A 16,604-nucleotide genomic window follows, 5' to 3' on the forward strand; every position below is an offset into this window, starting at 1 on the left:
AACTACTATAATCAATGTGAAAGGTTTATTCTGGCTCACACCAGGTCTATTTGTTTACAGAAACAGCTTAAAAAGCATCAAAGAAGAGTAATTCTATGGATTACAACGAGAAGCTGCAAAAAAAGATCCTTCCAAAGCCGGGGGGGTCATCTCTCATAACTTCTTCATTGTAAGATGAAGACACTTTCGGGGTGCCTGGGTGGCTCAGTCATTAAGCCTCTGCCTTTGGCTCAGGTCATGATCCCAGGGTTCTGGGATCGAGCCCCGCATCGGGCTCCCTGCTTGGCGGGAAGCCTGCTTCTCCCTCTCCCACTCCCCCTGCTTATGTTCCCTCTCTTGCTATCTCTCTCTGTCAAATAAATAAATAAAATCTCTAAAAAAAAAAAAAGATGAAGACACTTTCCAGGAGATGCCTTGTTGAAAATCACAGCTTCTGAGTAGGGAAGCCAGGAAGAGTGGGTGCCCTTCCCACAGGCACACTGCAGGTAGCCTACCACCCAGGACAGAGACAAGCATGGACAGTGCTCTCCCTGCATCAGCTTGGGCAGAGCCAAGAGCTACCCTCATCACTGCACCCCTACTTGCTCGGATGGTGCACTGTTGACGGGACCACTATTCTAAGGGGCTGGGCCCCTAGAGGCAGGGCTTTAAACACAAGTATATAATTTGAGTTTGACAGGCCAACTATTTTATCCAATATGAGGATAAAATGGAATGTCAATATAAAGCTAAGGTTCTGAAACCCACTCCTATCCCTCCTTCAATTCTTCTCAATACACTTCAATATCCCTATAACAATGTATGCTTCATTTCTGACATGTTTTTTTTCCTCTAAATGATAACTACTTCTTTTTTTTTTTTTTTTTAAAGATTTATTTATTTATTTGAGAGAGCGAGAAAGTACATGAGAGGGGGGAGGGTTAGAGGGAGAAGCAGGCTCCTTGCCGAGCAGGGAGCCCGACGCGGGACTCAATCCAGGGACTCTAGGATCATGACCTGAGCCGAAGGCAGTCGCTCAACCAACTGAGCCACCCAGGCGCCCAATAACTACTTCTTAATCCCAAGTGGCTTCTGACATTAGAGAAATACGAATAAAATATACTATTCCATTTTCAGGTATTGTTTATCAGTGATCAGTGTGGCATTACGTTCTCAGCTTCCAATCTAAAACAATTAGAGTCCCCTTTGGTAGCTCTCCTTCTTTCATTCCTTTTCTAGACATCTGTTTGCCAGAATCAATCATCTTTCCCTTTGAAAAGCCTCCAGAGTCCCAACCTCCCTTCACCATTTCCACTGCTATCATCCTGATCCGGGCTTGGTATCTTTGTCCCAGAAACATCATAATGTCATTTTAGTTGTGTTCCCCAACTTTTGTCCACAACAGAAGAATCCCTGAATCACCTTCTCACATTGATTTACTTACCCCACTTTATAGCTACTACCACATCCAAGTGACTCAATTGGACTATAAAGAGGTTCCATGTCTAGCCACACCCTACTGTCAATCTTTTCCTCCACGGCCCCTGGATGTGGTAGGTCCACACCTTCCTCTGGCCTTCTGTACCCATCCTCTGTGCATGTGCAGTACCCCCTACCCACAGCTCCCCAACCCTCAGTTACTCACCCTTCTATACATTGGCTCATGTCACTGACCTTGCCAAAGATACCAGCCCGCCCTCCCCACCCAGACGCCGCTCCTCTCGGAAGCCTTCCCTAACTCTCCACCCAAGCCCAATATTCCAATTCTACAACGCTTACTTTTGGGGAAAGGAAGCAACTCTTTTACATTGCCTTTCTTTTTATTATACCATCTTACCCAATTCTGGGCATAGAAGAGATGAGAAAACATTTAATAAGACACAAAGAAAAAAAATCAGCGCTCGACTGCCATTATTTTACAACCTGATCACCAATCTCCAAAGGCCAGGAGAGGTATGCATGAAATGCATCAGTATTAACTGTTCTCTACCTTATCCGACTTCGGGTGGTGGGGGTAACAGATGCCGTGGGAGAGGAGGACAGGGAAAGCTGTGGAGACGTGGTTCCCATAGCCATAAGAGAGGCCGGCGACGCTCCCTCAGGTGCAGAGATGTCTCGTTTCATCTCTTCACTACTTCGTCGAGACACTGATTGTGAGAAACAGTCATTATGCATTTTATAGAAATCTAGAAAAACATTTACTTTTATAAAACACTTTTAAATTGAGTTGAGATATTTTCTTCAGCAGGTTCCAAAAAGAGCAGAACTTACCACATATGAGGAAAAACTAACATTTTCATTATCATCCTGGTAACTTGAAAGGATTTATTTCTTTCACTAAGAAAACTGTAAAAAAGGTACAGCAGTTGAAATATGCACTGAACCCCACATTCCCTGAAGGTAGGAGTGTGTCTTATCCATCCCCATTAACACTCACAGAACCTATGTAGCATATAGTTGAGTATTCCAGAAATGTTCATTTAATCACAAATACAATGAAAACCAAAGGCTAATTAAAGCAATACTTGGCTGCTATTCACTGTCAACTAAAATAAACATAACCTTTCTACACTTGGCCAAGATACCATTAAAAGGAAAGAAAGGAAAGATACTTCATTTCAGGGCCACACTTAATTCTGGATCAGGCCATGTTTCTAAAAACATGAACCAGTGAGACAAACAGAAAACCAAAAGGTGTCAAGTCAACTACTGAGAAACAAGTTCAGGAAAGTTCTATTTTGAAAGGCTAGCACAGTAAGACATCACACCTTGTCAGAACTACAGAAAGTTCTCAGAACTGCTAAGTGGAAGTAGCCCGTGCTTCAGCCGTTGGTAACAGAGCCACAACAAAAGCCACTTTCTAGCAAGGAGGCGCTGACTAAGCGCAGGCCCTGGGCTAAATTCGGAGAGAAAGGAAACGTGAGCCAAAGTTCCTGACCTCAGACACACGCTCTCACATCAGAAGATGCTGGATGTGCAGGTGCCCCGAGCTGGCTGTAATCAATGCTGTACATCAGTAATTCTTCCCTGATGACTGACCTGGCCACCCCTCTTATTGACTAAAATGTTCTTGGTGATTTTAGGATAGCCACAACAGAACATAACTCTGCATTAGTAAAGTGATGTCTGGATCCAGAGGAGAGAGATGCTTTCTCCTATCACATGATCTTATTAGAATGATGTATTTATACATATTTCTGACATAATTTTATAATTATTCTTGTTTTTTCTTTCAATGTCAGATCTTCATATGCCTTAAAATCAGCAGTTTCAGTGGTGTGCTAGAAAACTGGCTGAGAACACCTTTCATCATTTTATATTAAATAGAGGAAACTGAGAAAGAATCGGAAGGACTCTGTGAGAAGAAAAGGCTTTGGGATGGTAATTTTGGCTGGACTTCCCACTAATATAAAGACCTGGCTATGACGTCTAAAAACTGTACTAACTTAAATCCCCGTACAAGTGGAAGGTTAACTGTATGAGGCAGAGTTACAGGAATTTCTCCTTCCCTGGTCCAATTACGAGTTGAGTTATAAAGGGTAAATAAAGGCCACAAAGGGAAAATAATGTGAGCAATTGATAAAATGGAGTTAGCCCTAGGAGACAAGGGGAGCCTGTCAAATTCACATTGTAGGATGGCTTTAGCATACTGGAAAAATCTGGCTTCTGGAGAATTTTTGGTGTGCTCTGAAATAAGTCCCGACACACTTTAGGATGGATAGCCTAATCTTTCACAACTACACTGACTTTGTATCAAGCTATATTTTTGGCACAACATCTAACCCGCTCCAGGCCTTTCTTGAATACTTGTTAAATAAATGGAATGATCTAGTTTTGAGGGTTTTTTGTTTTATTTATTTTAAAGATTTTATTTATTTAACAGAGAGAGGGAGAGAGAGAGGACACAAGCAGGGGGAGCTGCAAAGGGAGAGGGAAAAGCAGGCTCCCCACCATGCAGGGAGCCCAACATGGGGCTCGATCCCAGAACCCTGGGATCATGACCTGAGCCTAAGGCAGACACTTATCAGACTGAGCCAGCCAGGTGTTCCTGCTTTATTTTAAAATTACAGCCATGAAATGTGATTTCTATAGAATGTGGAAGATACAACAGGGGAAATTCAGAGTGAAAAATAATCAACTCAAGGGGCACCTGGGTGGCTCAGTCGGTTAAGCATCTGACTCTTGATTTCAGCTCAAGTCATGTTCAGGGTTGTGAGATCAAGCCCCACTCCAGGCTCCTGGCTGAGTGGGTAGTCTGCTTGAGTTTCTCTCTCTCTCTGCCCCCTCCACGCATTCTCTCTCTAAAATAAAAATAAATCTTTAAAAAGAAAAAGAATCAACTCAAGAGCTAAAGAGGCAAGAAAAGTTAAATAAGTCTAAAGAGAAAGCATTCAGTACCATTACTAAAACTTCTGGAAGAGTCTTTCTAAAGGAAATTCTAGATAGAAAGTCATTACCTGAGATGGTCTTGGCACTTTCCATGGCAGGTACTCTCGGCAGAGAAGCGGGTCGGCTGGTTGAAGATGTTCTTAATAGATGCTCTGCACAAAATGGGAAGGGTCAAAATAAAGACATCAGACACTGAACTTGAAGTCACAAAGGTAGCAGGAAGGTGAGCTCTCCTCCTCTCCCCCACCGCAAGCTCATCCTTCTTTCTCAATCTGGGGCACTCTAACAATCCCCCATGGAGCCCATGTCTACAAAAGAGCTTCCATAGACAAGGACCGTGGGAAAACATTTCATTCAGTGTTTGATTTCTAGGGATGAGATTTGACACAGATGAATGCTTCTAAATCACCGACTGCTACTTACCTCTCTGACACAATTCAACCAAAATTCAAAGATCCTCTATGTCGGTCTAAAAGTACAGACTAAATCAAAGCCTTGCCCTTATGTTCCTACCGATAGTGGGGAAGCCATACATACACACAACCAGAGACAAAGCAAAGTAAGTCAATCAGAGAAAGACATGTATCATAGGCCCTCACTGATATGAGGAATTCTTAATCTCAGGAAATAAACTGAGGGTTGCTGGAGTGGTGGGGGGTGGGAGGGATGGGGTGGCTGGGTAATAGACATTGGGGAGGGTATGTGCTATGGTGAGTGCTGTAAATTGTGTAAGGGAAAAATGAGGAGGGGGGGAATCGGGAGGGGGAGACGAACCATGAGAGACTATGGACTCTGAAAAACAAACTGAAGGTTCTAGAGGGGAGGGGGGCAGGGTGATGGGTTAGCCTGGTGAGGGGTATTGAGGAGGGCATGTACTGAATGGAGCAGTGGGTGTTATACGCAAACAATGAATCATGGAACACTACATCAAAAACTAATGATGTGGGGTGCCTGGGTGGCTCAGTCGTTAAGCGTCTGCCTTCGGCTCAGGTCATGATCCCGGGGTCCTGGGATCGAGCCCTGCATCGGGCTCCCTGCTCAGCGGGAAGCCTGCTTCTCCCTCTCCCATTCCCCCTGCTTGTGTTCCCTCTCTCGCTGTGTCTCGCTCTGTCAAATAAATAAAATCTTAAAAAAAAAAAAAAAAGAAGTCTCACAGCTTAAAAAGCCTAAAAAAAAAAAAAAAAACTAATGATGTAATGTATGGTGATTAACATAACATAATAAAATAAAAAAAAAGAGGACTGGACAATTAGAACAAGAATGACAAAGTATTATCAAACTGCAGAGTGAGAAGCCATTCACTTTGATTTCAGGCAGCAGGGAGGTCTTCAACAACATAATGACATTAAGCTGGGCTTTACCAGTAGAGAAGTGGGGACAGTATCTTGGCCAGAAACAAGGAGAACAAAGGTATAAGGACATTCGAGTTACAAAACAGTAAAATTCCAGTGTGGCCTCAACACAGGGCATATGGAAATCAGAGAGGGCCGCAGGAAAAGGGGCTCTGAAGGGGAGATGAGGCTGACCGACAAGAGCCTCCATTACCTGGTATGTGGACTTCAGTCTGAGAGCCACCAGGAAGCCCCAGACCTTTCTGAGAGTTTGGGAAGGAAGCATACAGGTACCGCCTCTACGCCCAGCTTGCAGCCGTGCCCTACACCACCCCTCCCTTGCTCTCTAGACTCGAGCTGCCCTGGCACTTTCTGGAGTTCCTCAAACATTGGCACAAGCTGCTCCCCCGCCTCGTTCTCCTCCTCCATTCCCGCTGTAGCCTGGCTACCTTCATCATCCTTCTGGTCTAGCCTCAACCTCACTTCCTCAGGACCTGCCCGTGCCCCCCTCCCACCCCCGGATGGCAGCCCCAAATAGACCAGCACACTTCTTCCCTCAGGCTACAAGCCTGACAAGGCTGTCATCAGGCCAGGACGACAAGCACCAGGACGGACAGACTAGATGTGTTCTGCCAGGTTGCCACATGCTAAAGATGCGTGATCAGCATGAGGGAAAACACCACCTCTTAAACTTACTGAACACCATTAGCCTCACTATCCAAGAATGACCCCACAGCAAACATATTTTAACAGATCATTCACCACTTCTTTTTAAGAACTGACAATTTAAAAAATAGTTCCTCTCAGAATACCATGATGTCAAAAGTATGGCATGACATCTTTCAAGGATAGTGCACCTATTGTTCCAGAATCTATTTTCTAAGTGTATGAAGAACATTTGGTTACCAAATGTTGTAACTACACACAACTTTGGGAAGGATGTACTTACTTTCTTAATGAAGATAGGACTTATATAGCCTAGAGTCACTACATCTTTCCAAATCTGAACAAACATCACCTCTGTGCAAAGAGCCCACAAGCAAGCATCAATCAGAATTCTGAACCCTGTCAGCAGTTGGCATTCATCCTCACAGGAAGAGCATATTATGCACAAAGTCTGACAGACAAAACAAAGTTAGTAGAACACGGAAATAGTAGGAAACAGAAATCAACATTTTTAATTTAATCAAAATTTCCATTTTACAATTATGCAAGTAGTCATTTCCCTAAAATCTTAATCTCCCAAAGAACATAGCAAATGAAGAAGGTGAAAACAAAGCTTGTAGAGACAAATGAATCCAAACAAGGAGTGTGTCGGCTAAGGCAATAAGCCCTCGTCATTCCCTACAGGGAAAGTGTTTCTAAATTACCTTCTTTCTTTCTCTTTCACACTGTACACTATAGGCGCACAACTGAAACAAAGTTCACGAAATTTACTGCTGATTCCTTTGCTCAACCCTGGTTAAGGCTTTCCTTACTGCATGTCTAAGGAGCTGTCTCCATTCAGCAGGTGGTCCCCTACCACAGACCAACACCTACTTTTTGAAAATGTACAAAATTGTACTGAAGCCCTCAATAAGTTATTCTTTTCAAAATTCTTTGTGGTCAACTTCAACGGGCACAACATAGTCTGCTGCCATTCCATGAAGTGTTTTCATTGTGAGACTCACCCTTGCTCAGAGGCTCTTGTCCCATTGTGAGCACATGTCCATTTACTACTGCTGTCAGCCGCTGGGTTCAGTCTGCATGTTAAACTGTCAGTTTATCGCTCTTCAGCAAATAAGATTAGTGTATTACAGTCATATGTGGCAAGCAGGAGAGATTATATTTTATAGTAACAGAGTCTATTCTACTGCCGTTTGGAGCTTTTCTTGTCTTTAATCCATTCATTAAACAAAAATCATTTGGGTGTCCACTACTTGCTAGGCACTGGGCTTGGTGAGAAGGTTAGAGAAAGGAACAAAGGAGGCAAGAAATTTACCCTTACAGAACTCAGAATCTAGAGCAGAAGCCAGGTATTAAAAAAAAAAAAAAATCATTACAAGTGAGGGATGCTAGGAAAGAACAAGTACATGGGGCTCTGGAAACACAATAGGGGATGTGACCTGCTCTTGAGGGGAGGTCCGGAAAAGCCTCCTCAGGAAATGACATCTCAGTTCAGATGAGAAGGGTAATTAATAGCTTTTACACAGGCAAAGGAGAGGTTGAAGGGGAGACAGTGTTCTCAGCTGAGTGCTCAGCACACAGCAGAACAACTCCAGGGCAGCGACGTTCAGAGGACGGGGAAAAGAGCAGATGAGAGGGCAAAGGCAGGCTGGGAGGGCCAGAACAGGCAAGGGAAAGTATGCAGGCGATGCAGGCCAAATTAAGGAGTTTGGACTGTAGGCTGTTAGCAATGGGGAGCCAATGAAGGCACTTAACCGACTGAGCCAAGATGTGAGCATTTTTAAATGACAATGGAAGAGAGCCAGTAGACAGGGTAAAGCTGAAGATCTGAGGCTAACAGCATCTGTGACAGCCAAGGGGGTGAGATCCAGGGCTCAGGGGGAAGAGATAAACCTACACAGAGATGTTCTGTTCACATCCAACAGGCAGCGATAACAGGAGCATACTAGGTCTGCTACTTAATTCTCTCTTATTTTAGAAATCACAGAAATAAACAGGTACAGGCAGTTGTCCCTTTATTGTTTCCCAAAACAAATTTACAGGCAAAATAGTGGGTTTTAAAATAGGAGCCTAAATAGCCAACTTCTGTTCAGAGAGTAGTTCCAAACGGACTGATGCTCCTGCCAAAAACGAGTATAAAATCTGAAAAAAAAAAAAATGAAAATCAACCACTTAAAGGCACTGAAGAGAATCCAAAAGCAGGCAGAAAATGAAAGGAGTAAACGCATGGAAGAATGAAAAGAGCACGGGGCGAGTTTCCCAGTTTATGGCTATAGGCATGAGTGCGGGCCCCAGGTGAGGCCATACAGGACAGCTGGTAGAACACACAGCTTTACTGCCCTGAAGAAGCAGAAGACAGATCTCAGGACAACCAAAACTGCTGAAAAGGGGGAAATACCAGAAAGAATCACAAATTCTATATATAGACTCTGCCCAATTCTCTCACTGACCTCTGAAAACCACAAGCACTCAGATTCCAAGGAGTTGAAATTAAGGACAAAATAACTGAACAGGGATTTCAATTGAAGGAAAAGAGGTTAGATGGAGTTTGAGATGAGCCAAGTTAACTGCTATGCTATCAAAAAACAAATTTCTGCAGAGGAACAAAACAGAAAACAATCTCTACAACGTGTGATTCACACCAGCCAGAATATAATTCAAAATTACTAGACATACAAAGAGAGAGAAAAAAGTGACCCATATGCAAAAGAAATGGAAACCCACCCAAAGATAACCCATGTTGGAATTAGCAAAATTTAAAGCAGCTATTACAGATAAGCTCGACATTATAAAATATATATATATATGTTCTCAACAAATGAACAATGAGCAATCTCAGCTGAAAGAGTTACAAGAGTGTGAGACCGGCGCTCCCTGAGACACAATATGCAAGGGCAGCCGAGAGCAGAATGTGGAGCAGACACTGAGGGAACTCCTCCCAAACACCAGCCCTCCTCTAAACACAAGGATCACCAGAGCAGTTGGAAGCCTGGTGTGCACTAAGGACACCACAGCAACTTAACAAAACTCAAACCCAGCCCAGCTCCTGAACAGATCAACTCAAATTCCCACACTAAACACCTACCAGAAAGAGGTGCCCATGCCAAGGCATAAAACCAATCTACTGCCCTATATAAGATGTCCACATTGCAACAAAGAAGTCTAAAATATATAAAAAGCAAGAAAAAATGGTATATCCAGTTTACTATGTCAAGGCACAAAGTAATCAATAAAACCGACGCAGATATGGCAGACATGTTGGAACTATCTGATAGGGCATTTAAAATACTACGATGAATATGTCAGCGCCTGTCATGGAAAGAGTAGACAAACAAACAAGATCAGCTAGGCTTTCCTATTTGATTTTTGCTTATGGTTTCCATCTCTCTGCTAAAATTAGATAAATAAAACTGTGAGAACCATGTCTCTAGTTCTCAACTGAAAGTAAGTTTGCCAATATGCCATCGTCTTGAGGTATTTTTCACTGTCACACCTGGGGCTTACCCACTAGGGGGTGCTTACCACCTAGTGGGTAGAAGCCAGGGAGGCTGCTAAACACCTTACAATGTGCAGATCAGAATGAACTTTACTAGATACAAAATTTTTTCTTAAATGATCAGAATTGGGGGGAGAGGGGATGAAATGCAGACTGGACAAAATTAATCTAACTGCATTACAAAAGCATGACATAACCATACTGAGAGAGTGGTGAAAAAGGGGCCGAGCTAAGTAGAAAAATGGTGTTTTGACTGGATACTCTCAGGCTAAACACAAAATGAACTGTACGCACTGGACTCCGTGGATCTGCTTTTCACAGGGGTATGGTATAGCAACCGTGAAACTACCGGATATGTACAGGAGGGTTCAACGAATACATAAGGGTATTATGGACAATGACAGCCACATTGCTCGTTGTCAGGAGAAAGAAGGTACAAATAAGGAGCGGGAAAAGGTTAGAATAAGCCCTTTGATGGTGGCTTGGAGTCAAGAGGTATCAGCATAAACTCACGGTTTTTGATAGACAGATACAGAAATAACCCTTACGTGTGTGTATGCGCGCATGGGTTGGTACTCATGCAAAGTTTTCCTAACTCTACCCACGGAGGGATTAAAGGCAGTGACGCCTCAGTAGCAACGAGCATATCTAGCACCCAGATCTTGTTTCCTAAGTACTAGTCTCTAATAAAAACTAACCAGGGCTCCTTGGAGAACTTGATTCCAGAGCTGCTGCAGGAAAAAGAACAAGTCTGGATCACTTTGTGGTGCCCAAAAGTAACAAAATGCTTTTTTGGGGGGAGGGGTTTGCATTAAAAGAGCAAGGTTCAATTGTGAAAGAGCTCCAAATGGTTCCCAAGTTGGAATAATTTGAGGAACAACAAAAAAATAACAGTAAGAAATTACAACCCAAAGAATAAATACCCATGAGTCTATACTAATACAAATATATGTTAAAAAAAATAAAACAATAAGTATAATGATGTGAGTAATTCCATATAGAAAGAATGAGAAAACAGAAAATCACTGGTATGGAATACCACAGTAATAATTCCTGCAGGCAAAATTACACAAATGGATGCTAAAATCAGTGAGAGAAATTTATTACTAGCAGACAACCATCCTAACCAAGTGATCACGGCCAACATGGCTAGTAATAATATGTACTGACCTCATTTGCCCCTGATATGATACCTGAGAAGGGCCCTCACCTCTGTCAGCACTGCTTTGCCGACAGTGCATAACCTCAACCCAATCAGGAGAAAATACCACACAAGCCCATACTGAGAGATATTCTAAAAAAGTAATTGGCCAGGGGGCGCCTGGGTGGCTCAGTCGGTTAAGCGACTGCCTTCGGCTCAGGTCATGATCCTGGAGTCCCGGGATCGAGTCCCGCATCGGGTTCCCTGCTCAGCGGGGAGTCTGCTTCTCCCTCTGACCTTCCTCCCTCTCGTGCTCTCTGTCTCTCATTCTCTCTCTCGCAAATAAATAAATAAAATCTTAAAAAAAAAAAAAAAAAAAGTAATTGGCCAGTATTCTTCAAAACTGTCAATGTCACGAAGACAGAGAAAGACTGATGAACTGGTGGAGGCTTCAGGAGGTAAGACAACTAAATGCAAAGTGGGGCCCGGGATTTGATTCTGGAATTAAAAAAGGATATCAGTGGAAAAACTGGTGAAATCCAAACATCTGTAGTTTAGCTAATTGTATGTTAACAATATTGATTTCTTATTTTTGATAACTGCCCTATGGCTGTATAGGATGTTCATGTAAGGGAGGCTGAGAAAAGGTGTAAGAGAAAGCTCTAGTATTTTTCCAACTCTTCTATAAGGCTTACCTCAAGAGTTTAAAGACAGAGTACCTTAAATAAATATTGCAATTCATGCTCGAATCTACCAACTGCAACCTACCTTGAGAAGACCTTTTCAACGACCTGTATCCATGTACCTAGTTAGCAGATCTATCCTTTCCTGCTTATTAGGCCATAAATGTTAATTCACATCTTATTTACTAAGAGTCGCTGAGGTGGCACAATCATGACCCTAAGCCAACAATACCAAAAAAGAGCATCTGATTAGTCCATTTATAGTAAGATTTCTCTGCTCTGAAATATCTTCCCCTCAACTGACATGTAAGCATGATGCTAAAATAGAACAAAAACCCCATCCCTATTATAATATACTTAACTGGAAAAAACACCAAATTCTCTAATTTAAGTGTAGAACAAGAGGCAGCACCTTTGAAAGTTTCAGTAATGAAATCATTGAAATTTTCTCAATGAAAATTGTAGATTAATCTTTGATTTATGCCACGATAAAAGAAACAGTCAAGCAAGACAAGCATTTCAAGAGAGAGCCTGGAAATCCTACTCTCTTATCACAGTTTAAATAACCATGGTGGCTTTTTATAACCAAGAATCACTTGGTTGTTTTTAGTTTTATAAGTTATTTCTTTCTCTAATGACTGTTTAAAATAAAAGATCACACTATCAACAAATTCTCAGATAAAAATTCACCTAAGTATGTTTCCTGCTCTCTCCTGTATTTGCCCTGCTTCAGCTAAGCCCCATGAAGGCATTATAACAGACTGAAGTGGAGAAGTAGACCACCATTAACACACACCAACCATACCCCCAATAGCCATATCATTTGATACATTACCAGATAATAAAACGAGGAGAGGCAGGGAAAGGTTTCATTCAACAGAGCCCCAAAGACATTTAACACATTTAGTCTGTGTCAATAACCTTGGCCCACGGATCTTCTACACCCCCACTCCGTACCCACAAAAGCCAAGGTAATAGGAAAAATTCTTTGCCCAATTTCCCCAATTTGTCCCTTCCTAAGAATTACTTGGGGTGCCTGTGAAAAGGAAGTTTCCAAGCTCCCTTTCCTATAGAGTCCATGGCAGTAGACCTGAGGTGAGGCCCAGGATTCCCTATTTCACGAAATGACTCAGGTAAGTCTTATCAACAGGTAAATTCGAGAAATACTGTTGGTGCTGGCTTTGCCCAGTAAACCTTGCCCTGCTGTGAGCCAATCAAGAAGAATCTGGAAGGCAGCTGTTCAAAGGGCAGAAGGCTCTGAGGGTCAGCTTCAGCATGGCCTCCGGAGTTCTGGAAAGCCCTGAGTCATTTCTCATTGGAGCATGGGGCATCTCCACTTTCCTCAGAGGCCAAGTGGGGCCTGGGGACTCAGTTTTCTCTGGTGTCCAAGGATGACTTCAAGGCTCTCCAGATGGGGTGGGTCACTCCCACAGGGCTGTCACAGGCCCAGTGTTATACCTATTTTCAAAAGCTTTGGCATCCTGGCTCCTGGTTCCAACTGTACCTGGATCAAAAGGTTGACTTTATTGACAGAACGGGGGCAGATGCAACAAGCAGTTGAGTGGGAGTGCTCCTGAACCCCTGGCTTCCATCTTTGCCCTCAGTGCCGGCAGCTTTAAGATGCCCAAAACATAATGTGTGGTGATGCTTTCTCACAACCACCTGTCGGTAGCTAAGCAAAATCGTGCAGACCCTGGTGGCCTTACAATGAACTAAAATCTTGTACTCAGACAATAAAGAGCCATCCTTCTCAGCCACTTGTGCTACTAAGAAGTTCACACTCTAGGGCGCCTGGGTGGCTCAGTTGGTTAAGCGACTGCCTTCGGCTCAAGTCATGATCCTGGAGTCCCGGGATCGAGTCCCGCATCGGGCTCCCTGCTCGGCAGGGAGTCTGCTTCTCCCTCTGACCCTCCCCACTCTCATGTGCTCTCTCTCATTCTCTCTCTCTCAAATAAATAAATAAAATCTTAAAAAAAAAAAAAAAAAAAAAGAAGTTCACACGCTAATAGTAATAAAATCTAACAGCATTTACTGTGGACTAAAACCTGTGCTAAGCCCTTTACACGCTGTAACGTGCCCTTCATTCACTCATCTCACAACTTATTATCAAGAGCCCAGTACGACAATAGGTGCTGAGATACCTCAGTGAACCAAACAGACAAAAATCCCTGAATTCACGGACCTCACAGTCTAGGGAGGTAGACAATAAAAGTTATAGACAAGTAAACTATGCAGTATGTCCGAAGGGTTAAGTACTTAGTTAAACTAAGTTTTTTAAAGGGGAGAGGGGTTTGGGAAGGGGCGTGTGGAGGAGCGTGCAGGTTGTAATTTTAAATATGGCACTCACCAGCTAAGGGGAGCCTAGAGCAAAGCCTTGAAGGAGGGCCCAAGTGAGCCGTGTGGACATGTGGCAGAGCGCTCTGGGAGAGGAAGCGCCAGCACAAGGCTCCAAGGTCGGGAGTGTGCAGAGTGCCCAGGGAGCACAAGGAAGCCCATGTGGCTGGTCAGAGTGACCAAAAGAGATACATGGTGAGGCCAGAGAGGAAACCAAGGCCACGATGGGAGGGCCTGAAGGCCACTAAGAGAACTCTAGCTCTTCTTCTGAGAGAAATGCGGAGCTGAATAGAATGAAGTGTTCCAATTTATCTTTTTCAGGATTACGCTGGCTGTAGGGTTAAGAATAGATTGTGAGGGGGGATTAGGAATCTTCTGTCAGAACCCAGGTGAGATGATGGTGGCTTGACCAAGGAGGTGGTGGTAGAGGGAAGAGCAATGCTCCACCTCTGGATGTAGAGACAATGGGAGTTTCCTAAAGAACAGAACAGTTCTGTTACTTTGTCTGGTGACAGATGGTAACTAGACTTATTGTGGTGATCATTTTGCAACATGTACAAAAACGTGAATCATTGTGTTGTATGCCTGAAACTAATATAATGTTGTCTGTCATTTATACTTCAATTAAAAAATTGATTTGACTGGGGTGCCTGGGTGGCTCAGTCATTTAAGCATCCGACTTCTGATCTCAAGCCCTGTGTTGGGCTCTACGCTGGGCATGGAGCCTACTTTAAAAAAAAAAAAAAATTTATTTGATCGTGGAAAAAAAAAAAACCTAACAGTTTGCAGATATGGGGTCTAAGATAAAGAAGGGAGCTAAGGATGACTCCGAGGTTTCTGGAGGATAAAACTACCATTAACTGAAATGGAAAAGACAGATTACAGGTAAGACAAGTTTCGAAAATGTGGAAATCTTGTCCTGGACGCACTCCATCTGAGATTATTCGACATCCAAATGGAGTTGTCAAGTAGGCAATTGGGTATATTAGTCTAGAGTCTAGAGGAGAGAAACAGGCTGGAGATGTCAGTTTGACACTAGCAGTTAAAGCCATGAGAAACAATACAGTGGCAGAGTAAGTAAGCGAGGGAGGCCCAGGAACTGAGCTCGGAGGTATGCCGCCACTTGCAGGTCAGGAGGAGGTCAAGCACAGGGGATGGAGGAGCAGCCAGGCAGGAAGAAGACACAAGAGTGTGGCATTGTGGAAATCAAAACGAACATCCCAGAAGAGAGAGTGCTCAATGGCACCCTACACATACATAATCCTTAGTGGATCCACCTGGGAAGCAAGGGTGGGAACACAGTCAAAATGTAAAGAGAGACTTGACACCTTCCACTATTTTTACCCTTAACAGAAAGACCTTCTGAGGAGAGAAAAGACCTCAAGTCATAACTGATGAATGTACCAGAGCTAAGAAGTAGGGGTAGAAGGCAAGCCCTTGTGCAGGGATGGTAGCAGCAGCACCATCTTTTTTTTTTGTTTTTTTAAAGATTTTATTTATTTGACATAGAGCGACACAGTGAGAGAGGGAACACAAGCAGGGGGAGTGGGAGAGGGAGAAGCAGGCTCCCCACTGAGCAGGGAGCCCGATGTGGGGCTCGATCCCAGGACCCTGGGATCATGACCTGAGCCGAAAGGCAGACGCTTAACGACTGAGCCACCCCGGCGCCCCCAGCAGCACCATCTTGTGCTCCATTATCCCTAAGTGTATGCACAAGCAGCTTACCTGAGTATGAGGTGTACCTGCGACTGGCAGGGAAAGGGCCAGTCCCACCACCAAACGGGGCACCTCCTGCACAGGTGCTCCATGGCGCCCACAGAGCATCCTCTGGGTTGTTTGAGGGACTAATTCTCACAAGTCTGCTTATTTTTTAACCCACACCTGCTGAAACCTTGTAGTCACATGCATAAAGGCTAACTGCCACAACCGAGAGAATGCGCAGAGGAAAACTTGGAGGCGATCGGCCTACATCAACTGAGAGGAGCCTGGGGCTCCTGAGGGCATGCATCCCGGCTGAGCACATCCACATCTACCCCAAATGAAGCTTGACCTTTACAGCACCATGCCCCAGTGCCACAGACCAATTTCCAGCGCACTTCAGCACCATGCAGGAAGAGGCAGTACAGGGTCAGAGAAGGAGCTCAGACCTTGAAAGGCAGGAGACGTGGGTTCTGGTGCTGGCTCTACCATAAAAGCTGTGTGAAGAGGCGCCTGGGTGGCTCAGTTGGTTAAGCGACTGCCTTCGGCTCAGGTCATGATCCTGGAGTCCCGGGATCGAGTCCCACATCAGGCTCCCTGCTCGGCAGGGAGTCTGCTTCTCCCTCTGACCCTCTCATGCTCTATCTCATTCTCTGTCTCAAATAAATAAATAAAATCTTTAAAAAAAAAGGGCGCCTGGGTGGCTCAGTTGGTTAAGCGACTGCCTTCGGCTCAGGTCATGATCCTGGAGTCCCTGGATCGAGTCCCGCATCGGGCTCCCTGCTCGGCGGGGAGCCTGCTTCTCCCTCTGACCCTCCCCCCTCTCATGCGCTCTCTCTCTCTCATTCTCTCTGTCTCAAATAAATAAATAAAATCTTTAAAAAAAA

General features: G+C 44.0%; 1 protein-coding gene across 6 annotated transcripts in view; it reads right to left on the bottom strand.

Moving 5' to 3' along the window:
- The window catches only part of SPECC1L (sperm antigen with calponin homology and coiled-coil domains 1 like), a 108,834-nt gene that overhangs the window by 34,540 nt on the left and 57,690 nt on the right, over window positions 1-16,604 (bottom strand). For 5 of the 6 annotated variants that reach the window (XM_021687860.2, XM_021687858.2, XM_021687861.2 and 2 more), the window contains 2 exons: window positions 4,437-4,520; window positions 1,970-2,126 (listed from right to left, as the gene is read on the bottom strand). In XM_021687860.2, coding sequence (XP_021543535.1) covers window positions 1,970-2,126; window positions 4,437-4,520 — 241 coding nt within the window. Of the gene's footprint in view, window positions 1-1,969; window positions 2,127-4,436; window positions 4,521-8,415; window positions 8,508-16,604 lie in introns of those variants that run through there. The other variant, XM_021687859.1, reaches the window with a different exon arrangement.

Source organism: Neomonachus schauinslandi, chromosome 14 (assembly GCF_002201575.2).
Source record: "Neomonachus schauinslandi chromosome 14, ASM220157v2, whole genome shotgun sequence".
Classification (NCBI taxonomy): Eukaryota; Metazoa; Chordata; class Mammalia; order Carnivora; family Phocidae; genus Neomonachus; species Neomonachus schauinslandi.